Here is a 27736-nt window from a genome sequence, read left to right on the forward strand (position 1 = left end):
TTAGTTAATCTGCTTGGGTTTCACCTACATACCCATAGAAATATTTAAAACTAATTCCACACACGACTCAATACGCAAAAACTTGTACCATTGCTTGTCGAGTTCAGGTTCGATTGCCATCCCTACCACCACCACCACCATCGACCATGTAAATGACAAACCATGGCAAAGAGGAAGGCTTGTTTCACTTTAGTTGGTTTTTATTCTTTATGAGCTCCAAAGGAAATTGGTTAATAGTGTTATCAATAAAAATAGAGTTTTATTCATTTGGATATATTAAATGAATTATAATAAGTAAAGCAAATGAAATGTCGATTATATTTTATAACCAATGTGAAAGCATGGGAGGCTCAAATCCGTTGTTATAAAAACAAAATGGCAGCCTTTGTCCATTGCCAAATTTCAAAGGCTTGTGGAACACAACACTTCCACCTGGAGAAATCCACAAACAAAACTAGAATCTTTTTTAGCCAATCAGAAAATATTAAAAGATTATACACGATAACTCATCTAACCAAAATCATCATTATAAATATAGTCTTTGAAATCACGCAATTTCATAACTTCAACCAAGTCTCCTACTAACACATTAAGTATATATATATTCCATGGCTACCTCAACCATGGCGCTCTCATCTGCTTTTGCTGGACAGGCAGTGAAAGTCGCTCCATCTGGTTCTGAGCTTTTCGGAACTGGTCGGGTTTCCATGAGGAAGGCTGCAGTCAAGCAGGTTGCATCTGGAAGCCCCTGGTACGGCCCTGAACGTGTTAAGTACTTGGGTCCATTCTCTGGTGAGCCTCCAAGCTACCTTACTGGTGAATTCTCTGGTGACTACGGTTGGGACACTGCTGGGCTTTCAGCTGACCCTGAAACCTTTGCCAAGAACCGTGAGCTTGAAGTGATCCACAGCAGGTGGGCTATGCTTGGAGCTCTGGGATGTGTGTTCCCAGAGCTTCTAGCTAGAAACGGTGTGAAGTTCGGTGAGGCGGTCTGGTTCAAGGCTGGAGCCCAAATCTTCAGCGAGGGTGGGTTTGACTACTTGGGCAACCCAAGTTTGATTCATGCACAGAGCATATTAGCCATTTGGGCTACACAAGTCATCTTAATGGGTGCTGTTGAGGGTTACAGAATTGCTGGTGGGCCACTTGGTGAGGTTGTAGACCCACTTTACCCTGGCGGTAGCTTTGACCCGTTGGGTCTTGCTGACGACCCAGAGGCCTTTGCTGAGCTTAAGGTAAAGGAGTTAAAGAATGGTCGGCTAGTCATGTTTTCGATGTTTGGGTTCTTTGTTCAAGCCATTGTGACCGGAAAGGGACCATTGGAGAACCTGGCAGACCACCTTGCGGACCCTGTTGCCAACAATGCTTGGTCGTATGCCACAAATTTTGTCCCCGGAAAGTGAAGTTAATATGTATATATGTGAAGAGTGTTAAGTTTCAAATACATATGATGCATATTTATTTGTGAACAAATTTTAAATATTGTATGGTTAAGTTTTGAGCATATTTGTTTTTTGAGAAAATTGATTCTTTGAATCTTCTATTAACGTTTTCTCCATTTTTTCTTTTGTACATACAAATAAAAAATTAATAACATTTATTTTTAGAACGATGAAAATCTACGGTATGACTGGGTGGTCGCAAGCTGACATCAGTTTGGAACCCAGCGAGTTTCTCCTTGGGACATAACCTCTGGTTTTTCGGTCCTCCCCACGTGCTCGAAGCAACCTTCTCTCCTGATGCCATTTACACCAGTTGCGCCACCACAAAATCAGAACCCTTTATCGTAACTCAGGCAAGATAAAACCTGCGTTTTGGGTCGGGTTCGAACGATGAAGGAAGCTTATTTCTTATCTTTATTATTATTATTATTATCATTATTAACAGTTAAGTAAATAGTTTATCTTTAATTAATTCCTTGTCGCAATGTAGCCTTTAAAAATAGGAATGGCAACGGGGCGGGTTTGGGGCGGGTTTTGCTTAACCCGAACCCGAACCCGAAACCAAAAACCATCCCCGTACCCGCCCCATTACCCGTCGGGTTTAATTCGGGGATTCCCCGTTTGGTTTTTTGTACCCCCCCGACCCGCCCCGTCCCCGAACCCGAAAACCCGAAACCGATCCGACCCGACCCGAAATTGGGAAATCAGGTCCGGTGGTGCAGTGCAGACGGCGATTGACTGATTGAGTGGATGGTGATGGTGGTGCAGACGGCGATTGAGTGAATCGGGGGCGGACTGGCGGTGGCGGAGTCTGGATGTAGGTAACCTAATCAGTCACTTTCCTTCCTTCAGTTCCTTGTTAGGCTTTCCTCGGTGGCGGAGTCTGGATGTGGCGGAGTCTGCAGACGGCGAATCGGCGATTGAGTATTTGAGTGGATGGTGTGGCTGCGGTGGTAGTCTGGATGAAAGATTGAGATTGAGTAGGTTTAGGTTTTTAATATATATATATATATATATTATTTATATTTATATTTATATATTATATCGGGGCGGGTCGGGGCGGGGGTACCTGAACCCGAACCCGAACCCGAACCCGAAACAATCCCCGAAACAATCTCCGAAACCCGACCCGAAACCGAAAAAACAAAACCCGACCCGACCCGAAATAAGCCGGTTTTCGGGTTTCCCCGTCGGATTCGGGGATTTTTGCCATCCCTATTTAAAAACTCTTTGGACTATTCATATTGTTTACTTAAAAAGTTTATATGTTTCTTCTCTTCCTCATTTTGTTTTTTTTTTTTGTTTTTTGAGAGGTCCTTAGTGTCTCTACTCTTGAATAAACTTTTTTTTTTTTTGAGAGGTCCTTAGTTGTCTCTACTCTTGAATAAACCATATCAAGTTATATATTTTTGGACAAATACAATAAAAAATCAATATACTTTCTATTATTTCTTATAAAAGTTCTTAACAATTTTTTCTTTCTCGTTTTAAATCTGAAAAAAAAAGTGACATAACCTATAAAAACGTTTTTTTTCTTATATGGCATGCAAGTAATACATATAAGATATATATAAGATATACTTTGTTGATTAAAAGTATTGGCTTTTGTTCTTTCTTAGTTAGTATTGGCTTTTGTTCTTTCTTAGTTAAAAATTGTATGACTATTAATTTAATTTTAAATAGCAAAACAAATTTTATTTTGCTTGAAATTGAGATTTTTGTCTTATAAATTATTTATAAACATATAACTACTAGAAAGGATTTGAAAAAAAATGTATTCTAACTCTCATGCTTATAGAACATTTCGTATCATACAAAATACCATGTTGGATCATAGCATAACACCAATCAAACACTTTCTTTTGAAAATAGAAATCAAAATTTCATTAATTTAAAATTTAAGCATCACTATTACATACCCAAAACATAACCTTTGGTAATAAGCACATTATTCTCACGTAACAAATGCCTCATATTAACATGTTGATTTCACTAGTTTTTCTAGAATAATCTTTAAAAAAGCACCTACGATTCTCGTTGGTTGATAGTGCATTGGTGCATATCTTCCGATTAGAAAATAAAAAAATAATAATAAAAATTGAAAAACCGTTCTATCAAAGTTACTTATTTTCATTTATTGACATTAAATGATTTATTTATTATATTAATAGCAACTTACAGTAAACCATATCATTAATAACTTTCTTTGAAAAGTTGCCAAAAATATTAATAGATTTTATCTTATTTTTTACTCCTTTATTTTATTTTATATTTTTTTAAAACGGCGACTTTCTTTTATTTATGCTACCGCACTATCTAAATTTGAAGAGCCCCGATGTCCCGCTCTAGCTAGACTATGTTGTCTCAATCGGACCAACGCTGGCTTCCGAGTTTGGCTTGAGTGTTCCCTTGGGAAACCATACCGCCAACTGCCACTTGACAGTCGTTGTGCCACCACAATAGCAGATTTCTCTTGACGTAACACACGGTGGGACGAAAACAAGGGTGGGCTCAGGATTCGAATTGGCAACCTTTGTATAAAGCTTAACTCAAATCTTTCATTGCCAATATCTTATTTTAATATGCTTATTGTTTACAATAACTTTCACAATTATTTTTATTTTTTTTTAACGAGGAATTCGGATAATGTTCATTCCACCCTCAGGTAGAAACCCATTTATGTTTGAGTAAACCTCCGGCCTAACTTGAGTCCCCTATATTATTATTATTATTATTATTATTTTTTTTTGTCTGAAGTGAAACTTGAACTAAGACATCTCATTTAAAAGAAAAAAAGAAATAAAAAACAATAACTTCCATAATCGTCATTTCTTAACGACTGAAAGAAATTATTAATGGTTGCCAGGTATTAATTTTTACTGTATAGCAATAACGACAATATAATCATAAAGAATTTATTTTATATCCATATAAAGGATCACATTAATTGTTGGTGTAAAGTTCCTTCTATATATGGATTCTGGTTTACTTTAACTTTATAATTCTATTGAGCTTGTTGTAGTCGGGAATGAAGCGTTTCATAGGATAGAGAATTTTGAAGGCAAGAAATGAGAGGATTTTTGAAGGCCAAGAGGTCAGGATCGAATACATAACTGGGGATAAAGTCGCTCGGTTATCTTTGATATAAGAATAGGTCAAAAAATAGACAAATAGATTGGTTGAGTTGGTGTAAATTTTTGTTCGTGAAGGTTTTTTATGCTACTTGACACTCGTGTCCCCCTCACTTGAGCCTGTTGTGATGGGTGATCCAATAACATCCCAAAACATTTAATCCATTCCTTCCACTCATCACTAGCTAGCGGCCACGAGCTAGCATGCGCCGTTCGCTCGCACCCCACCGTAGTGGTATCCGTGATGAACGTTGCAGCACCAGGCCAATCCCTGACGCCCCACAAGTACTCTTATGAATTTAAACCGACAATATGCTGAAAATTACAAGAAACACGTAATCTCTTCCACTACTTTAATAATCTTATATCCAATAATATGTAAAAGTGCATTATATGATTGAGCATGCTCTTAAATATCCGTATCTTTTATAATACTTTTCATACAAAGTTAGAAAAAAAAACATCACATACATTAAAAACCTTACCATATCTGTTTCGAAAATTAATAGCAATAACACACAAAATATATTTTATTACAATTTAAGTACTCCAATTTTGTAAAAAAAAATGGACATGTTTAGCTTTTATAAATATTTAAAAACTTGGTCAAATAAAAGAATAGCTATATTTTAAAGTAAAGTTCACCACTTCATAAGTTTTTTTCTTCACGGCCACTTTTATTAATATTTAATTATTTATAACCAACCTTAGCAATGGCTAGACTTTGAAAAGAACAGTACACAATATTACATAATCAGCTCTAATTAATGGTATCGGAGGGAATTGAAGATTTGGGATGAATTTCGTAAAGTCTTAAGTTCGAATCTGATTTTAACCGGATTTTATCGTAGTGTGTCTTCGAACGTCGGGAAATGGTGATCTTGGACTACCCAGTGCTGCCTGCAATCGTGACGTATGAGATCGCCTTTTCTATTGAGTTACCCCGCATAATCAGACTTCATTCGTCAATCATTAAGAAAAACGAAAATGCTGCCTACAAGACTTGATACTGAAATTCTTAAAAAAAATAATTAATCACGTAAAATAATATATATATTTTTAAATATATATATATATATATTTATTCACGGACGAATAACAGACGGAGCATAATATTCGAAAAGTCGACGTTACGTCCACTTTAATTACAAATATTCAACACACCCGATTATTATTCACATATAAAATAAGTTCAGTGTACAAAATATATTCAACCATAGCATAACATCCAATTGCATTCCAGTAACCGCTGCCGGAAACCGCCATGAACACCGTTACTCCTCGTTTCCTCACCCTCATCTTCTTCTTCTTCTTCATCTCTGGTACCTGTTCCATTAATAATATCATTTTCTTAATTAAATCAGTTGCTTTTTGGTTATTATCACTATGATCATCGCGTTAGTTATTTTATTTTTAATTTTCAGGTGGTATGTTGAAGATCGCCAAAGGACAAGCACCCGGGCAGGTACAATTCATAATTATGCATAAAACAGTGACGGCCCAGAAATTTTTTCATAAGGACGATCGGAAATGCTGGTCTTCTTCAATTTGCTATAGTTTTTGTTGTTTTTTACAAATTGTTAGATGAATGCATCCAAAACATGTAATCGTGGAAAAAAAGAAAGTAAGAAAAAGATTTAATATTTTGTTGAGCCGAGCGTCTTAGTCTAAGCAGCCTCTTTGTACACTGTTAAAAAAATATTAAAATAAGGCCTTTTCCCATCAAACTCATAAAAAGACCCTACCAATAGCTTACTGTTATGGGTGAGATTATATAATTTATATCCGTACTTTTGTTTGCTTCTTTTGGTTTTTTGACGAATAAAATGACTATTTTAGGGAGCTTGGTGTATAGCGAAGCCGTCAACATCCGATGAAGAACTACAAAACAATATCGCGTATGCGTGCACATATATCAACTGTAAAATTATTCGGCCAGGAGGCACGTGTTTTGAGCCGCAAAAGCTCGTCAACAGAGCTTCGGTTGTTATGAATCTTTACTACCAGACTTATGGAAGAAATTATTGGAATTGCGACTTTAAGGGGTCTGGAATCATTGCTGTAACCGACCCGAGTATGTTACTCTTTTCATGATTGAACCTGTTTTGATGATTTTGGTTAATGATTGTGTTGTTTTTTCGGTTATGTGCAGGTTATGGTGATTGCAAATACTCGTTTAAGCAGTAGAGATTACCTGTTGCGCGTCTGGTTCATGTTACGCGCTTTGATGATTTCGTTTGTGAGGTTTAAGGATTATAGTTAAAAAAAATTATGTTTGTTTCTGATAGAATTTTGTAATTTATGAATGGATTTGATGAGGGTATAAGTATAAGTATACCTACGATTTGTGTCATTGGTTCTTTGTTGACTAACCACCATCAAGGGCAAACTCATGGGATTTTCATGACATAGGCTTGCTCTTTGGATGAGATGCTTTATGCATACATCTATGGGTGTGAATCGTTTCAGACTGACAGGTTGAATACTAGTATATTTTTTATTCATATTAAAGATATCAAAACCCAATGCTTCCCACTAGGTGTGACCCAGTAGGGCTGATCAAGATTCGGGTTGGACCAAGGAACCCAAATACCCAAGATCCAGTTGATTTAACATATTCGGTTCAATTCTCGGTCTAACCTTCAGGGGTGAATTCAGGTTCTATCCGGTCCAGGTTTGGTCTTGGTAAAAGCCAAAATGTGAAACATTTAGCCAAAAAGTTAATATTCAGTTATTCCCGACACAAGACCGAATCATCCTGGAAAGATGAAGATCGGGTCTTTGCTTTTGACTTTCTACACATTTCGTCGGGTTCGGATTCAACCCCATGCACGCCCCTTCCACATTTTTCTTTAACCCTTCTATTAAACATGTAGAGCAGACTGGAAAATTGTAATAAACATCAAATAGGTTAAACAAGTAATAGATGGATTGACAAATCGATATGTTAACGAAACAAGTCAACTAAACATGCTCTCGTTAATTGAACAGAGATCAAAGAAATCAAACCCAACACAGTTGACTCGCATACACCACTGGTTAGAAATTAATGGGATTTCACGAATGGCTCTTCGAATGGCATTATGCATCATGTGGATAATATCGACTTGTTAGGCTGAATCATTGAACCCAAACATGACACCTTTAAGCCACTTACCAAATGTGCTATATAATTGGTTAACCTATCCAAGTCTATCCGAAGACAGTTCAGTTCATTAAACAGTTAAAACAGGTCAACCCAAACACATGTTTATTAAGCATATTAGATATCCGCCACGTTTATCTAATTAACAAACCATCAATCAGTGTAATAACACATCAATATATTGTTCATACCAAGTAAAAACATGAACATTCAAATGACAACAAGCATCAACTTATTAAATATTATTATTCAAATCTTTATGGCACTGCATCTTCAATCCTTCAAATTCTCGACACCCACTTTCTGCAGTTCTACTTTAACCGAGTTAAGATACTTGACGACCTCATCAATAACTGCAACCGTACTCATCCTGTTCCCACCCGGCACAATTCCCCGTAAATAATTCACCATTTTCCTTATTTTATCGCGCTTTCCTTCACAACTACCGTGTGACTTGTGAGAGAATGAGCATAAGCCGAGCTTCGTTTTCTTCAAGTTCTTCAACGAACAAGAATCTGCAGTATCATTATCATCATTTCTGTGTGTCGTTCGTGCAGTACTAACCTCCTCGTCTTCACATTCGTCCTCTTCGAAACTCAATAAAAAGTCAATATCCGCTGAATTTTCTTTCATAACCGAGTGAGCTTCTTTAGGGGCATTTTCGTCATTTCGCACAATCACGCTAGAGTGATCAAATTTGGGAGCCATGGCAGGATAGTACATAAATTGACTGCGGTTATCGGTCCGATCAAAGATGACGAAATTTCTCGGGCAAATCCTCGAGGGTTGAAAGTCAACATGTTGACTGAAGAGTGCTGACCCAATAGGTGGATTCCGGATGTTTCCACTGCCCACTTGATCGAGAAGTGGGAATTTTTTATTTTGGAGAAACGGGTGTCGGTCACTATGCATTTGAGATGTGGGCTCCAACAAATGCGTGCTTTCGGGGTGTGATTAAAATTTAAATTATAAAAAATATTTATATAAAGTCAATGAATGAGCAAATGCTGCTCTTAAGTTATTTCCATGTTTTCGTGTACTGTTTATACTTTATAGTTCAAATTATCAGTAACTACCAGAAGTGGGAAGCCAACGGACAATTATATTTACCGTCTAGTAATCTAATAATAAGTGAGGTGACAACTGCTAGTTAACAGACTACGTAATGGGTTTAAGCAACTGACGGAAATATTCAGCCTGTAAGCAAAACAGTATACGAAAGAATAATTAACTGAAATATCCAAAATTTCTAATAATTATAGAACATTGTTTTCAATTTGTCCAATTTTATACATATAATGTATTAAATATGACTACAAAAAAACTATGTAAGAATGATAACAATCTAATTTAAGTAATCAAAATAATTTAAGACATTGTATGCTAGCCTTAATATACACAAAGGACTTTCAGCTAGTTTTTTTTTATAGACAAAAAAAATGTATTTAAACCCGTTTACATCACAAATGTCATCCTTTTATGTACATATCCCATTGCACGTTAGGTCCTTAATGTTTACTAGTTACACCAGACATCCCTAATGTAATCATTTTGTTACAAATTACATCATTCACACTAACAATCGTTATTTTTTCGTTAAATACAGGCATGTGAGTTGCACATGAGGGTAATGTAGTTTGTAATAAACTGATTACATTAGGGATGCTTAGTGTAGTCAGTAAACATTAAGAACCTATCGCACAATGCGGTATATACATATATGATGGAATTTGTAGTTTACTCATTCAAATAATTGAAATCTTATCTTACAATATTAATAAAAGAAAATGTTGAAGCTTAGGTGTCAAGCCCACATTTCACGTAATTCCTAATCTCTCATCTCATTCATTCTAGCTATTCATTCGTGGGTCATGGATCAAAACCATTTTGTCAAATGGGTTATAACATAGTGTGGATTATATTAATTATTGAATCAAGCGTCATTTTCATACCTAAGGTTTGACTGACTACACAACTTTAGAACTTTTTTTAAATTTCTTGCAAATTAACACCTGATGTTTCCAAAATCATGCTATTTTAGTACTTTTCCTTAACCCTGTTTGTTTTTTCTATTAAGCCTACATTAAACTAATTCATAAGTATTTTGAGAATCACAACTGAAATAGCAGATCTTATTTATCTTTATCATCTGACAAAGCCCGTGTAATACACGGGTTCAAAAGCTAGTAAAGAATAAATAAAAGAACCAACATAAGAACTTACCTGACAAACTTGCATCAAATTATAGTAAGCAATGATCCCAGCACTCATTTTAATCTTCCCAACTTCTTCCAAATCCCGAATTATATTTTGCGCAACACCAATGAACATTCTCAGTCCTCCCCCAAGACTAAAGAAAGCAAATTATCTTCACCTAGCACATTGTGAAGCACAAAATTTGCAATTAGCACATTGTGAAACCACAAACATATCGAAACACAAAACAAAGATTCATTGGTTGCATCTTACCAAACAAATATTGTTACACAATGACGCGAAAGAACACCACCAAACACTTTTTCAAAATCCAACCCATGTGATAGATTGATCCAAACACCTCAACCTTAAACAACACAAACAAGATCATGATTAGTTCAAAACCACATGGACAACATAAAACACGTGATTTCGTGTATTATTTATCTTAGATCAAGGATAAAGGTGTACCCAAGCCCGAGCTCCGCTTGTTTTGACTTACCTCTAGCCCTAGCTAGCTCACGAGTCATTTTTCAATGCTAGAGCTCGGCTCGGACTAGGCTCGTTCATTATTTATCACTTTTAATTACTTTTATATATTTTGAGTAAAGTCATAAACGAGCTAATGTGTAGTACCTTAAACTAGCCAAAGCTCGGTTATGCCATGTGAAATTAATACATAAAAGTGCAAAGAGTTAAAACTTAAAAATACTCGATAACTAAATGAGCTTTTTATCACCGATCTAGAACTCAAACATATTAAAATTCAAACAAATCATGAGAATATTATGAAACATAAGACGAAATCGAAACAAACAAGTAAACTACAGATTAAGATTAACCTGAATGAAGAGATCTGAAACGTGTTGTTATGACAAATCAAAGATGTAGATGGAGAAGTGAAGACTGGAAGGTTGTGGTTTGTTGGAGATAGTGAGGAGGGAGTGAATATGGGCCGTTGGATGAAAGGACGCTTTACGCGTATTGCGGTGGGGGTGGAAAAAGTCACCGTTGGATTGGGATTTGGAGAGCATGCGTGAGGACAAGTGGGTCCCACTGGGTTTGACAAAGTGACCAAATCTTAAATTTTAATCTCTAAAGTAAAGACAACCAGCTCTAATGTTAAATGTTAAAAATTGTTTAGGGTCGGGCTGGACCTGTGGTGCCGGGTCCCGATGTTGGGTCTCTTAATTGAGGTGGATTGTAATATTTCGCATAGGTTGGGAAAGAGAACGAAACATTTTTTACAAGGATATGGATATCTTTCCAATCATGACGTATTTTAAATCCGTTAGACAATTGTGATATGTCCCGGTCAAAACAGACAATAACATAGTACGGTTATTAGGGCTGAGCACGGTTCGGTTCGGTTTGGTTATAAGGCGAAACCCAAACCGAAACCGAAGTAATCGGTTATTTGAATATGCAAACCGTTCGTTTTTCGGTTTTCTGGTTTTTTGGTTTTTCGGTTAATTTCGGTTTCCGTTCGGTTATTTTCGATTTTTTTTCCATTATGTGTTGACATTGCAAAAAAAAAATTAAAAAATAAAAATGCATATTTTAAGCTTGTATAAGAACGTGCTAGAGTACCATAGTCCACATATATATTGAATTCAAAAAACAAAAATAGTCACGTGTTACGTGGAACTATAAAAATACAAAGTTGCTAAATAGAGTTTAAAAATTAAAAAGCATTAAAATTTTAGTCTCGATCTTCATTCATCATCTTATTTATTTATCTTAAAAGTTTATTCCATTCCTCATCATCTTGATAATCTTTATCATCATCAATTGGTTCAGTTCAGTTTTTTTCGGTTTTTTAAAAATGGATAACCAAATCGAAACCGAAATTTCGGTTTTTCAAAGAAACAAAAAATTAATCATCGGTTAATGCTTCGGTTCGGTTTTTTCGATGCAGTTTTTTCGGTTAATTTGGTTTCGATTTGGTTAATTTGGTTTTCTGCTCATCTCTAACGGTTATGTTGTTGGGATGTTACAACTCACCTTTAAAAATTTGACCTAATTCAACTTCAAAGGTGAATAATTCATTCAACCTATAGTCATATGACTCATCATATGTTTGTATTAATTATTGAATCACCGTAGGATCTATTTTCAGATTATTACAGGGCGTGGTCTCACGGTCTCACTATGTAGATATTACAGGATCAAGTATAAAAGTTAAAACCTTAACCGTTTGCTTTGCTTAACAGGTTCAAAATTCTTTTTAATAATAAAAATACTCATTTTTACCTTTTCACTAAAAAAGCCTAACTTTATTTAAAATTATTTCTTTACCATAAAGAAATATTTGCCTATACTTCATTAAACATTTGAAAACTATTTTGTATAGTTTATTACCACAACAAGGTTTTACTACACGACCATCTGAGGTCTTAGCTTAGATGATAAGAAATTACGTAAACCACAATCTTTACCTCAATCAGCTTAATTATAAAACTAAATCCGAGGTGGGTTAATGGTTCTTACGCTTGAACATAACTTTCACACTACTATCACGGGAGTGGCGCGAACTAATCGACCATCTTGTCTTTTCTGACGGTACCGTAACAAACCAAATTAATATGCGTCGCGTCTTGCCGCAATGTGCCGGTTTAAAGCAACTACAAAGAAATAGTTTGGATCCTTTAGGTTTTCGATGAAATAGCTAGCAAATATACATTAGGGGTCCTTGGCAAATGAAGTTCAAGCCAACATGATGCGACTTTTATTTTTAAGGGGTGTTTGGTTGAATTTTTAAAATTTCTTGAAAAACAAAAAATGTTTGGCAAAGCCTCTTCAAAAACTATAAAATAAAGTCCTTTAAAAATGCTTTTGCTTTTCAGAAATCATAATAAACATGAAAAGTTCATCCAAACACCCTCTTAAATCAAACATTTTGAAAATGTATCTTTTACAAAAGAAAAAAAAGAATATAGATGGTTTATTAGGTACCTCACGTGACATTCACATGGGATACCCAATCTATATATGTCCATCCACATCAGCACATCCGACACTACAGGATACATCCAAAGGGACTTTGGTTCACCTCGATCCCATGTAACAGTCACTGTCTTAGGATTTTCTTTTTACTGTTTTAAGCATTTTGATTAAACTTGGTACGTAACGTTGTAAACAGTACATAAAAAACATATATCGAAATATCGAATGTTACAAGGGGAACCCAATCTTTTGATGGGCCTAAAGCAAATTCTACAATCTTGGCCTTTTTCATTAAAGATAATTTGCTTTGCATTTTTTTTTCTTTAGCGACCAATGAATAAAGCCCGGTTAATTGGGGTAATTCAATGACAAAAGGCAATCTCATACACGCTTGAAATCTTAGACAGCGCTAGTAGTCCAAGCCCACCATCTCCTGTTTCGGGGAAAACCCGCCACATCAAGGCCCATTTCGGTAAAACCGGGATTGAAATCGGGTTCGAACTTGAGACCTTGCGTCCTCCGTTTCAAGTCTTTATTTCCCCTCCAATACTAGTTGAGGCAAACCACATCGATTTTCATTTTTTTCCTTAGTAGCATAACATGTGAGAATGTAATCATTCTGGTTGTTTTCAATTTCTAAAAGACACATTCACACATATTTTACCATTTGAGGAAAATAAAACTCAACATGTACACTGCTTGTATGTTTTCTACTGTAAAAAATTGACAATCAAAAGAAGTTATGCCCTAATTTCAGATTATTTTATATAGTTGAATCAGCATTGAAATAATACCTAGTTTTAAATTTTTATTTTTAACTCTCGAATGTTTACTATATGGTCAGCCGTGTAGAACATATATTCGTAAAGCTAAAAAACCACTGAAAACACAAAAGTGTGACACTTAGTTTAATAAACTCCCACAGTTGAACAAAAATGCAACACCATTTAACATAACATATAACAAAAGTGAACATAATTATAAGTTATGAAAGTGGCAACCAGTAAAACAAGTATTAACAGTTTTGAGAATGAAAATGTATCACACAAAATATTATAAAGGCTAGGCAGGCATTATCACCATATTAATAATACCACAATCATCCAAAATGGTGTCTCCACCCATACCGACTCGTTGACCCATCATCACCTCCACTAGAATCAGGGCTGTACCCCGTTGACCATTTTGACTGACCTCGAACACCACTCGCCCCATTCACATATCCTTTCGGGTTCGGGCTCGGGCTTCTCGGGATCTGATACATTAAGTTCCCTCCCGAAATTGACGTGTCGAAAGACAGCCCGTTACCCGTTTTCTTAACGGGTTGGGACTTTTGCTTTCCCAGGTTTTGGGCCCGAACCTTGGCTTTGGCTGATTGGGTTGGGGCCATATAGCTTGGGAAGTAATTAGAGCCCGATTGGCGTTTTGACTGAGAGTGTTGGGCCGAGTCGAGTGTCTCCCCACTGAGTCGACCCGCGGTTATGTAGTCTGAGCTTAAGGGTGTGACGAGATCCATTTCGACTGTTTTAACTGACACGTCATCGTTTGTCGCTTGGGTTAGGTAGGACCCGTCATGGGGCCCGGTGGGTCGGGCCCCATGGTAGGGTTGGGACGCCATCCAACTCTCGAGCCAGTTCCATCCCCATTGTTGTTTTCCATGATCATTGGGATATAACATTGTGTTATCAGAGTCTGGATGTATGAAATGCTGTTGTTTCTCTTGCTGTTATATTATTTCCATAGTTAAAAAATAAATATGATTTAATTTATTTTTCGTTTTAATTATTTTAAGTGTAGTATTATAATTATAAATAGTTGATTGATAATACATAAATGACTAACCTGGTAGGCAAATGCGTAAGCAAGAGCGCGTTCTCTTTTCATCTCGGCATCATGTTTTCTCAGCGTACTTTCTTTTTTGATCTTTTCGATGTCTTGGATCCGGCTTTCGCGTGTTTTTGTTTGTTTTTCGTCTTCCCCAACTTTCTTCTGAAGCTTTTCATGTGTCAACTCTAGTCTGCGTGCACGCACTCTGGTCTGCACACGGACTAGAGCTTGCATACAACACATTGTCATTTGAGCTTGCTTTCGTACGTTATGTCCCCTCACAAGTGCCTGCAACCTCACTAGCCCCTTTAGTGCACGTAAAGCGCGTCTAGACTGCAAGTCAAATCACAGCTAGCCAAATTGGTACATTACTAATGATAATAAACAAATAGGCCAAACGTACCCAGTAAAATCCAACTCATAACAAATATAGTATTTCAGGTAACATAAATATATGAATACTTACTAGATATCCTCTATAGTATGATTGTATGAGAATGGCAGCCCTTTCTTCCTTGGTGTGACGGGTATAACCGGCCAAACGGACAACTTTAGCTGCTGCCTGAGCGGCAGCAACTGCCGCTTTGGCAGCAGCAGCAGTGGCCACAGCCACTGCTATGGCATGATTTCGATCGTCCCCAACTTGAGACAAGCGGTCACCATCACTTTCCTCATTGGTGATATCAGGTGAAGTCTCTGCAGGAAAATGCTCAAAAGTAACAACCTCGGGCGTGTCTTCTTGCCGTCTTTCCACCACATTCTCCTTGCGAAAAACATTCTAGAAACACTTACGATCCGGTTAATTCACATAATAAAATATCATAAAATCTAGTAATTAGGGGATTAAGGGGGTGATTGTGATGAAACATAAGATGCACATGCATTAGAGACATGGATGATGTGATATCATAGGTGGCATGATGGTTATATCTCATAAAGCTTTCCAACAAATTGCAGGGCCAGATTGCAAGGTGGAAAGGATGGGGGGACCATTGGTCATACTAGTAAATGTGGAACCTCCAAGAAAAACAAAAAGGACAAAGATCACATGATTAATGAAAGAGTTAGATTGAAGAAAAAGCAATGTAGATTCACTCCATAACCTAGCTACTTTCATCCCAACAAAGTTAATAATTAGGTGCTTAATTAATTAATTAGATCAAAAGTACGTTCTTCTGTTAAAAGAAAGATTACAACATTTAGATTTTAACTCCAAATGTGTAAAATATCCAATCACATGAAGATCAAACTATAAATCATTGAAAAACTAATTATACTTTTTGATACAAGAAAAAATCAACTCTAAAGGTGATTAAAATGTTGGTAAAATATCCTACTATCATCAGATGAAGATCAAACTAATAACTAATAAGATTTCCAAAACTATTCTATTTGATATAAATCTTCATAAATTTTCACACAAAACCAGTAAAAATGAAAATAAATAATGGTAATTAAAACATCACATTTAGATTTTGATTGATCAAATATTGGCAAAGTATCATATCCTCTCAGACGAAGATCAAAGATTTGCAAAACTTGTTATATATAAATAATAAATCTGTAACACTGTTCCTATATATAAAACTTCATGAACAAATATTAACTGACCTTGTCATTGTTGTTATTATTATTCTTGTTCGAAGGCTTGAAGACCTTTTTGACTGTGGAGAACCATCCGCTACCTTTCTTTCCCATTTTCAGGTTTGAAGATGAAGATGAAGATGAAGTCTCAGTGTGAGTGTGTGTTGATCTGCATCTTGTTGTTCATAACATATTAATCGGTTTCATAGTTAGAGAAATGAAGTTGCAAGTTGTGACAATGAAAACTGAAACAGGAGAGAGAGAGAGAGAGAGAGAGTAGTAGTAACTGCTAGGCGCGGAAATGGCGTTGGTTTATTAATCGTTATCACGAGTGGGTAGGTTTGGATGTTAATTGCTCTCTCTCACTCTGACTAGAGTGACTGCCTTCAAATGCACTCAAAACAACCTAATTTATATATATATATATATATATGTTTTTCATCACACCTATTATTTAGATATTTTCATTTTCAACTATATGACTATGAAAGTTTAAGAGAGAGAAGTATTTCATTTGGTGTATATATAGATGCCTCTATTCCTCTACTATGAATCATTATTTAACATAAACATATATAAATATATATTACGGTAATTTGTTAAAATATATTACGGACATATCATCGACATTATAGTTAGCGATGGGACACCGACAACTATGCAAGTTGAATGCAAGTACCTTTCCTGATAGATTCCCCGTGTACTTGTATCGAAAAATTACCAAAGTTTGTTGCCGATAGGTTGTTTGACAAGTTACCAACGGTAATTCTCTACATAACTCAATGATATTTTCATTATTTTATAAGAGATAATAATCATAAGATTCATAAGATATTTCAATTTCATGGAACTTTAAAATAGTTTAAAACTAGATAGCATACCTGGTCTGTTGCGTCGAGATGATGGCATTGATATGTGTATAGCTTATGGAAAAAAATATTTAAAATGACATATAGTCGGTTGATAGAGCACACGCGGTACGACTACAAGTCGAATGGGTTATGGCTTTGGAACAAAACCTAAACATTTAAATTCATTAACGACAAAATATAAATAACTAACTTGTTTAAAAAAACGCCCTATGCGGTTATGAATCAGTGTGATTTATTTCGGTATTCGCTTACGACAATGAAAGTAAACCAAAAAATAAATTGTTAACACCCAAATACAACAAATTATCATATTAAAAAAATTGTGGTGAAAAAAAAAATCAGCGCGTTGAGACGGTTGACTGGTGCTATTTTTGCCTTAATCAACGGTATAGTCACTAAATTATAAAAATAAATGCGTGTTGCGATGGCAAACCGATGCGAATTCTTTAGGTATTGGCTTACAACACCGAAAGTAAACCAAAAAAAATTAATTCTTCAATACTCAAATACAACAAATTAACATATTTAGAAAAACAAAATAAAAAAATGCGAGCAAGTTGCGTCAGGAAACCATGCGAATTTGGCCGAAATTGACATTCCCAAAACGAAATAAAAAATAAAATGTTTAACTAAGAAAATTATTTTAAATAAAAACCCAAAAAATACACAAATATGTATCTAAAGAAACAAAAAGGAAAAATATTGGCAGTCACGTACGGCCAATTGGTCAAATGGGCCAGTCAGATCATTTGCAACACCAATTTTCATTTTTCATCTATTGCATAACCACGAGATTTTTTTTAAAGACAACACAAACCCGACTAGCCAATAGCTAACTTTGGACAAACAAAAATGATTACATGTCAAGAAGAGGATTTTTTATCTATCACGTCTAACCAACAGAAAATTAAACACTACGACTAGAACACTGCAAATACGACAATGAAATGAAATAAGTTATATTTTTCAGGTTCCCGATGATCGAAGCCTCTCTATTTCAAAACCTCCAAATACTCCACCAAGTAGTACAAATAATCCAACCACAAGATTATTGAATGAGGAGATTTGACAATTGGAAACGAAATATCCAACCTTTTACCAATACAATTCCATATCCTATGCAAAAGAACATTCGCCAAAAACATAAACCAAAGATTCAATCGTAACTGAACAAATCAGACAAACAATAAGCTGAATGTCAAAACCTCTCTTACTTAAGTTTAATCTAGTCGGAAGATGATCCAAAAGCAACATGAATATTAGCTTTCCTCGAGATAAGTCTATTCTATATAGTAACATGACTCCCCTAGAAGGCTTTACTATCAATGTGCTTGTATCCTAAATCCAACTCCCACACCCATTTATCATCTAAATCTCTCAAAGAAACATTGGCTATAACCGATTGAAGGTCCATGAATTGATTATATTTCAAACCTCCCCTAGGTGCTCTACTCCATCCCCAAATCGTCCCCGTCGTAATGACTCGTTATTGTACAGTCTTTTTGGGTTTCCAAATTAAATAGTCTTGGATACTGTTCGTAAAATGGAATATCACCCCACCAAATCTCATTCCAAAATTATATTTTCTTCCCATTTCCCACTTTCTTCTTAATAGAATTTGTTGGAACCAAATCTTCTTCGTGAAAAAGAAATTGAAAAAAAAATTATAATTAGAATAAAAATTAACATGTTTATAAAAACAAGTCGGAGACCTTGCGTGTTGCTGAGGCGCGTTTTAGAACTATTTTAAAGTGATATGAAAAACAACATAGTGGATTAGGTTAAAAAATAATAATTTGATAACTATTTTTCTAAATAGCCGTTATTTTTAAATCTCAAACGTCCGTTAAAAGTGGTTTTCTATTTTATTTGATATTGATTAATGTGTGTGCTTTGTGGAATAAGATAAATGTGAGTTGGAATTTAGATGAGCCAACTTTCAAAAGTTTTTTCAAGATTTTGCCCACAAACTATTATAGTGAAACAATACCGCTCCAGTGGGCCAAGAGTTTGTTGTTTCTGTCTTTTATTCCTAACAATGGCAACTAAGAGCATATCTACCAGTGTTTGTGTGGAGGTTTTTGTTGACGTGGAATGGTGCAAACAAAAGTTTACGGGTGGAGACAAACGCTTGTGGAGGTGTTTGTTTGTATTCTCAAACGTTTAAAATGTGGGTTTGTAGTGGCCCCACCACAACCACTACACACAAATCATATATATATATACATATATATACATATTTATTATATAGTAGTAAAAGTTGGTAGTGATGTGGAGGTTTTTATTGGTTTATGGGTGGAGTAAAAAGTGAGGGTTTTTAAAAGAAATGGTTAGAGTATGATGTGGCGATGAGGTGGAGGTTTGAATTGGTTTATGGGTGTGGATGCTCTAAGAACCATTGAAGATCCCCTTATTGTTACATGTTCCTGCGGTTGATGATATGAATTTATATTAGCATGTTACATATTAGGTGTTATACTACCCCTTAGATTTATTACTATGTTACTCGAGCATGTTAAACACATCATTGTGGCGTCAATCATGTGACATTTTCGTAATAATGTGTTTAAAAAGTTCATGACTTCTTCATTTAGTACTCAGGTAGTACATGGACCACATTAATACGAGAGGCGTTTGGATTGATCTTAGTTTAGTGATACTTTATACGTCATACATTATATGCTTAGGGAGATAAAACTAAGTTTACACGCCTCACACAACATTTTGTATTGGTGCATTAGCCTAGATAGCTATGCACCCTTTTGTTTAAGCTCTTGGTACTTCTTTAAAGCGATGATCCTCTCTTTGGTAGTGGATCAACCTTCTCCTTGTATTGAACTTGTTTTCCCTATATAACCTTCTCCTTTTATGTTGGAGCAATGATTTCCAAAAACTAATATGTAACGACCCTAAATTCTTCATAAGTTTTCAGAATAAATGTTATTTTAATTTTCATTTATTTATATAGTTATACCTTATATGTTTAATTCATCAACCCATGTATCACAAGGCATCTAACCTAGTTACTTCTAAATTGGTATTAAATCTCATAAACGCATAAATTAATTGATCACTATTTAAAGCTGATAGCAATTTCGAGTCAAGTCAAATTGAGATCACTTTTAATTTTTAAAGATGAAACAATCGTGTCGGTCCAGAAATGTATTTACCGGCATTACCATATTTTGATATTTGGATGTTGAAGGCTGTAGTAATTATTTTGTCATTTGGGTTATTAAAACCATGCAATTTTTTTTAAAATAACGTACATTTTAGCATCATCAGGCATGGATAATAGCTAAACGCAGGGCCGGCTTTGAGAAAACAATTTTGTTTTTACCTTAAGTTGAAGGAGTATTTTGTTAGGTTTAAATAATTTAATTTTGATATGAGCTTACTTGGTTATAAATAGTTTGTGTAAAAAACTTTTGTATAAAAATATGATTAAACATAACATGTCTCAAATGAGACTAGAACCCATACTCTTTTGGTTGGAAGTAATAGTGTAATATCCCTTTTCAACTAGAACAAGCTAGTGGTTATGTAATTGAGTTTAAACACTAAATATACATATTGTTTTAATAAAAATACATATAATTTAAAAAAAAAATCGGTCCTAGCAGGGTGTCGGGCCTGTGGCCGTCGACCACACCCCCTTGTGGCCGGCCCTGAGTAAACGCTTCGGCTCAAGCATTTCAAGAGCCCGATCACTTCCACTTCTACCACTTACACATCCTTGATGTGATGTGAATAATAGAGTTGACTAACTTTACATCCTAAAAAGATATGAAGGTTGGACATATGCTAGGTGAGTGTTCTCTAAGCAAAAGGAGACAAAACTTTCATTAAAATGGTAGGACACAAACATGCAGCTTAGGAAGTCAAGGATAAGACATTCCTGATCAAGCGAGTGAGCTGGCGTATCAGCTTAGCTTGACCTCAACCTTCACACTACTTAAGCACCACTTGATTCCAGCCAATATAACCATTCCATATTAACTGATAATTCTCAAGTCGGGTGTTGATTAGAGGAGACCCCCTCCTCCAGTGAGCCAGCGGTTGTTCGTGTTTGTACGAACCTATCAAGCTGTCAACATCCGGAGTTATCTAAACCATCACTAGCCTACTATTTTAGCTAAACATAAATATTTTAGAAGCTTTCTCCCCGTTGAAGGCAAATGTGTGCACCGAAGCTCTTGTCTCGGATCTGGATTACACACCAACTTAAATTGATTGATTGATCTTAATGTATATAACGAGTTTCGCCACATTGATATCGCAAGTCACAAATTTTTGGCCTTACAATCACCCCTTGACTTGTGATATCAATTGTTTAACCGTGCCATGCATCTTTAAGAATCACTTGATAAAAACCAATGCCTCTTTGTTTCAATTCACCCCCTCAAGGTATAACCTTCCTAATTTTATTAATGAAGGAGTTCTCACTTCTTTATCCTTCTCGGATCTTAAGCTATATAGGCATGAGATAAGCTCGAACATCCACAAATCAAGCTCGAATAACTGGATTCAACGATCGAATGACAAAATTTATTATTACCTCTTCAAATCCAAATCCAAATCCAATTTGTTCAAAGTTCACCTCACGAATCTAACTTCTCGAACTTCTTGAAAGTAATATATAAATAATAAGCCTTGAACACTCGGTCGGCAAAAACCCGATTAATTTTGACTTTCTTGGGTCAATCCGAATAACAATCACAAAAAAATCATCTCGAATAATCGGCCCAAAATAAATAAAATTTGCCCTACTGAAACCAACCCAAAATGAATATACAAGAATAATATATCATGCCAGCATCCCATCATTTACTAAACATCCTATATAGAAGGTATAATGTAACCATGCCCAATACAATCAATTTTATGCACTGAAGCCCATATGAAGTTAGCAACCCATTTTCAATCAGCAAGCCCAAAAGAAAAAAAAAATCAAACATGATGCAGAAAGTTTCTACAATGAAGATTAACAGCAGCGAAAACCTTAGCATCATCTAGGTCGGCCCCAACATGGAGGTGTCAAATCTGTGACATTGTCACCGGCCACCGTGCACCGATCAATCACTCTTCAAAAATCATCATCTTAATCGTTATCCAGCCACCTAAGACATAGATAAGCTAAATCCATGTTTAAACCATTGCTAGAAAGTCGCTGCCATCCATACATCGTGATATTAATGTAAGTCACCAGTGATATTATTGTTTTTCTTTTTCAAAATTCCAGTCACCGATTAGGGTTCCAGCACCCCTTCCGGCGCCGCCATTTCGGTGAACCATCTCCGACTGGCTAGAATCACCATCATAACCTCAGCCTTCATAATACAACCGCCACACTCATCCACCAACTAATACCGCCACAGCTACCACCATTCACAACCACCAACAAACTAAAACCGCCACAGCCACCGCCGTTCGAGTGAGGTTACCGGCCACCCATCGCCGAAAAATCATGTTCTTGCAACAACACTCTTTCATCAAAAACCAATAAATACTTCATTAAAATCTTCAAACAAACCTTTAAACGGGGCTGAGAATCCAGATCTACACACAAGACGAACTTCGAGCAAATTTATTTTTCCTAAATCTTCAAACTTTTATTTCCAAACATCAAACTTTATTTCCAAACCTTCAAGAAATTTAACGTCTCAGTTCGGGTAATCGCATAATTATAACCAGAATATTAAGAACAGAGTTGAATCAGTTGATTCAAACCCGCTCTAATACCAATTGTAGGTCTCCTAATAACCAAATCTAACACAACGAACGAACTTGTTCTTGATAAACGATCGAGTGAAATCAAACAATCGAACAAATAATATAAAGATAATATGGATGTGAACGACTCCGTAATCGGTAATAAAAGTGAGATATGATAAACGAACCGATCTCACCCAAGGTGAGCTCCCATTGGATGGTTCATGAAAACACACACAAATAAAGACAACAGATGCTCCCTATTTATAGCTAAACACAAATATTCTAGAAGCTTTCCTCCTGTTGAAGACAAACGCGTGCACCGAAGCTCTTGTCTCGGGTACAGATTACACGCCAACTAAAACTAATTGATTGATCATAATATATATAACGAGTTTCGTCATTGATATCGCAAGTCACAATTTTCTAGCCTTACATTTATGTAAATGTATTTTACATTTTACAATAATATGTTTTCTACAAATATAATATTTAAAACAAAGAAATTATCTTTATTTATTTTTTAAAAGCACATATTTGTATAATATTCTTTGTGATACCATCAAGGTTTGAATGCAGAGAATGCTACAATGGAATTGTGTCCGCCAAAACCAAATGAATTTGAAATCGCTACATAACAAATAAATTGAATTCGGTAAGTGAACGTAACTGATTAAGAGAATCCAAAATTGGAGATCAAAACGAAATCAAGCTCACCAACATTGATTTCATGTTGTTGCTTATGATTTGCAACAGTGTCGAATTCAACTTCAGGTTCAAGGTTCTATAGTTGCGATAAAAACAAGAAAATAAAAAGAGGAATAAAAAATTACATGAATCAGATATTACTTACAAATTGATTAATGGTTGGGTGCAACCATCCTGTTTGAATCGCTTTAATGGTAGTAATGGCTTCCATACCTCCGCATGCTCCAAGTGTGTATCCAATCATGGACTGAAAAAGTACAAGACAAATATGTACTAGTCAGTATGAGGTTCATATTTAGAAGAAAAGATGTTGTATGTTCTTCACCTTGGTGGCATTCATTTTGATTCCTGACCTATCTTTGAATACATTCTTAAGAGCAGTTATCTCAGCTAGATCTCCAGCATTGGTAGAATTTGCATGCGCATTGATATAATTTACCTGCTAACACGATATCCATGACATTCTAGCAAGGCCAATAATGTCGAATATATTGAGCTACCTTATCATGCTATAAATTTAAGTGTTGATCATATTTATTATTTAGTTAGTTATAATTATGTGAGGTAACTGTTTTTCATTTTATTTGTCACACGCGACACAGTGTGATCAAGAAGGACACCCCTCGATCACATCATACATCCTAATTATTATACGCAACACATTCTTGATTAACATAAATGCTAATCCATTTGCAATCTATCTTGGTTAACATCATATGGTCAAAGGGGTTAAGGGGTTGACCGAGTATTAAGGGAACATGCATTGGATGTAGCAGCAGCAGCAGCAACAACAACAACAAGCATACCTAGTATAAATCTCACCAATAGTAAAGTTGTTAGCAGGGTGGGATGTAGCAAACCGTACCTCCATCCGAGAGGTTGCTTCCAGAGAAACCCCCGGCTCAAAGACCATATGCATGGGATCAAGTAAAATAGATCAATAATAATAGTGATATTAGTAATGAATACTAAATATGTGTTATAAATACTAATTTGAGGATAAGATATTATAGTAATATATCATTTTTCAATTGAAATTAGGTAAAGTAACGCCCCTCTGATAGAACTATAATCAAAACTCTACGTTTCTCCTAAAAGTCCTTAGCCTTAATCCTACATCACCAAGCATTCCTATCCTCAACGTGTCCTCGGAGAGATGCAAATTTAGCAAATCATGCTTAATCCTCTCGGCCCAAGTCAACTTGGGACGTCCTCTATCCCTCCTCCCCTCTATACTAATAGTTTCTACAGATCGGACAGGAGCCATCATCTCTCTTCTCCTCACATGTCTAAACCATCTCAATCTCCCTTCTATTATCTTATCTGATCTGCTAGCAACCCCTAATCTCTCTCGAAAGACATCGTTTCTTATTCAGTCCAATCTTGTGTGTCCACACATCCACCTTAGCATTCTCATTTCTGCTACCTCTAGCTTACGCACATGTGACTTCTTGATGGCCTTGCAGTCTGTTCCATATAACATAGCCGGTCTTACCGCGACCCTATAAAATTTACCCTAGTTGGGAATCTCTTGTCGCACAAAACTCCTTAGCTGCCCTCCATTTACTCCATCCAACTTGGACACGGTGGGCCACGTCACTATCTATTTCCCCGTCACTCAGGACAAACGATCCTAGATATTTGAACTTCGTTACCCGGGGAACCACTTGGTCTTCGATGGTGATCTGGATCTCCTCATCATCGATTATCCCGCCATCTCTATATTAGCAATAGCAGAACTCAGAGTGTTTTATTTCTTTCATTTTTTCTCAATTCCTATTTGTTTTGTTTCCCTTGTAATAGTTTTGTTTTTTGGATTGAACCAGAAAATCGTCCCATAAACCGTGTCCTTGTTCTCTTTGGAACCCCTCTGATTCCAAACAATTAGTTACCAATAAGATTATATGGATATGAGCATTAGGTACCTCCTCTACTGATACACCAGCATTTAATAAGCTGCGTTGAATACAAGATGTAATCCAAAAGCTATCTGGACGTGGACTTGTAATATGATATGCATCACAATTTATTGCACTTCCTAAGAATTCAGCAATTATTGGCGCATCCCTTTTCATTGCATGATCTAAACTCTCCATCACCTACAAACAAACCGTAGAAAGACATCAAAATATAAGAAAACAAGAAATTGTATAATCTACATGCATGGGTGTGAAAGTTACCAAAATGCCAGCCCCTTCGCCCAAGACAATGCCATCTCTATCTTGGTCCCAGGGTCTGGAAGCAGTTGGGGGATTATTATTTCTTTGAGACAATATGTTCAACGCAACAAAACCTCCGAATGCGATCTGGTTAAAAGGAGCTTCTACCCCTCCAGCAATCATCAAATCAGCCACCCCATCACGGATATGATTTGCAGCAGCACAAAAGGAATAATTGGATGACGCACAAGCAGTTGAAATGGAGTAGGTTGGTCCCATAAACCCAAGATCCATTGCTAGAAGGCCAGGTGCCATATTTGGGAGAGTATATAATGTAAAAAATGGTGACACTTTTTTATAACCTCTTTCCTTTAAAGTTTCCGGCATGCGATTTTTTGATCTACACACAAATATAAAGAAATCTTACACAAAATTAAGAACACATGAACCAAGGAATGAATGACGTACGTACCTTGGAGAGTTCAGCACCACCAAGACCAGCATCTTCAAGTGCTTTTTATCCTGCAACAATGCAATACCTTTGGAAATCATCCAGTCTTGGTTCTTGTTTGCGATTAATATAGCCACTTGAATCAAAGTCACGTATCTGACAACCGAATCGCGTTGGAAATTTGGAAACATCGAAACGATCTATTGGCCCAGCCCCGCTCTCTCCTTCTAAGAGTCTTTGGTAGAAGGTATCAACATCATTTCCAAACACAGAAACGACACCCATACCCGTAACAGCAATCCGTTTTTTGGCATCTTTCACTCGTTTAGGGGCAGTGGCAGCAATGTAAGGAAGTAACATGTGACGACGTCCGTTGATGCCAAGTGGGATTCGTGTTGATGCCAAGAGAGGCGTGTGATGGAAACGAGCATGAGATCCCATAACTGTAATGAATGGTATGGTCAGGCTGCTGTGTATGCATATTTATATAAGAATATTGTGTTTATTAGTTTATTTTATTTAAGGCATATTTATGGGCTGCTGTGTTTCTTAGAGTTAGGCCTCCGGCCCGCCACCATATATACACAGTTGGTACTTCTGCCCTAAATTTTCTAGATTCTATATCACATTTAAACTTTTTAAACCATATGCGCTAAAGAAAGACATTGAATGTCGGCCCAAACATTTTTGTGGGCTACCTCTTGACACGCATATATATTCAAAGTTTGTTGTTGTCTATTCTATACTCTCTAATAAAAATCTTCAAGTTTTGTCACTTGTCACTCTCGTGTTAAAAAGCATCTGAGCTGGCTAAAAAGCACCCGAAATGCTAAATACTAAAGAAGTTCAAACAACCAGAACAAGACCGCCAACGGGTGGTCGAGGAGGTGGCGTGACTATATACCGCCAAGGATAATTAACCCTTCCAAGACCATTAAGACAGAAAACTATAGATGAAATTTAGAAAGCTATTTCAAAAGAGTTTAAAAGTTTTGATCAACCTAATTTACCTCAAAGACAAAAAACTTTATGTGAGATGATTCTTGAGGAGTTTTTGGTCAAAGCTGGAATTTTAAGGGAAGAAACTCAGTTTTCAAATTTAACAAATCCCCCAAAATACCCCTTCTTTTAGTGCTATAGGGTTTCAAAATGGTGCAAATGTTAATATTAATAACAGTAATCAAGTTGTTTTTCAATCAACATCTAATCTATGGCGGCTGGGCAATGGTGGCGGCGGTGGTGGTGTACCTTATAAACTTGGTTGGGGTTAAGGAATTGGACGGATATAGCAACTTTCATAAACCATGATGAAAAAATTGCTAGAAAAAAGCCTTTTGTACGGAAATGCCAAAACTGACCAAATGTAAAGGACGAAAATGACAGTTTACTTTTTTAAATAATGACAAATTAATTAGTAGTTCAAAATAGTCCTGACCGAACCAAAAAATATTTAATTGATCAAGTTGTAAGATATCATAGCATGGGAAACTAAAGACACCTATTGGGGAATACATGCATGTATATGGGTTGGATTAAAATTAGTCAGGCCCAAGAGGATGGATT

At 36.0% G+C, this 27736-nt stretch overlaps 4 protein-coding genes and 1 pseudogene across 4 annotated transcripts; 2 read left to right on the top strand and 3 right to left on the bottom strand.

The window, feature by feature from the left end:
- Positions 1-608: 608 nt before the first annotated feature.
- On the top strand, positions 609-1502 carry LOC143538180 (chlorophyll a-b binding protein 21, chloroplastic-like). Its single transcript, XM_077031787.1, has one exon. The coding sequence runs from the start codon at positions 609-611 to the stop codon at positions 1401-1403; it is 795 nt and encodes a 264-aa protein (XP_076887902.1). The 3' UTR covers positions 1404-1502.
- A 4335-nt stretch (positions 1503-5837) lies between these two features.
- LOC143538205 (glucan endo-1,3-beta-glucosidase-like) lies at positions 5838-6842 on the top strand. Its single transcript, XM_077031809.1, has 4 exons — positions 5838-5895; positions 5998-6038; positions 6413-6647; positions 6726-6842. Exons 1-4 carry the CDS (start codon positions 5838-5840, stop codon positions 6758-6760), a joined length of 369 nt encoding a protein of 122 aa, XP_076887924.1. The 3' UTR covers positions 6761-6842.
- A 1114-nt stretch (positions 6843-7956) lies between these two features.
- LOC143538181 (transcription factor bHLH144-like) lies at positions 7957-10315 on the bottom strand. The gene is made up of 3 exons (XM_077031788.1): positions 10188-10315; positions 9942-10092; positions 7957-8915 (listed from the first exon to the last, which is right to left on the bottom strand). Exon 3 carries the CDS (start codon positions 8628-8630, stop codon positions 7992-7994), a length of 639 nt encoding a protein of 212 aa, XP_076887903.1. The 5' UTR covers positions 8631-8915; positions 9942-10092; positions 10188-10315; the 3' UTR covers positions 7957-7991.
- A 3479-nt stretch (positions 10316-13794) lies between these two features.
- LOC143538182 (protein IQ-DOMAIN 21-like) lies at positions 13795-16669 on the bottom strand. The gene is made up of 4 exons (XM_077031789.1): positions 16299-16669; positions 15154-15465; positions 14703-15020; positions 13795-14583 (listed from the first exon to the last, which is right to left on the bottom strand). The coding sequence occupies exons 1-4, from the start codon at positions 16383-16385 to the stop codon at positions 13960-13962; spliced, it is 1341 nt and encodes a 446-aa protein (XP_076887904.1). The 5' UTR covers positions 16386-16669; the 3' UTR covers positions 13795-13959.
- A 6748-nt stretch (positions 16670-23417) lies between these two features.
- LOC143538206 (3-oxoacyl-[acyl-carrier-protein] synthase I, chloroplastic-like) lies at positions 23418-26614 on the bottom strand (annotated as a pseudogene).
- Between the last annotated feature and the right edge of the window lie 1122 nt (positions 26615-27736).

The sequence above is a fragment of the Bidens hawaiensis genome, unplaced genomic scaffold, assembly GCF_021521415.1.
Source record: "Bidens hawaiensis isolate Kalapana, Puna unplaced genomic scaffold, B.hawaiensis_p1.1 tig00011510_1, whole genome shotgun sequence".
In the NCBI taxonomy this organism is placed as follows: domain Eukaryota; kingdom Viridiplantae; phylum Streptophyta; class Magnoliopsida; order Asterales; family Asteraceae; genus Bidens; species Bidens hawaiensis.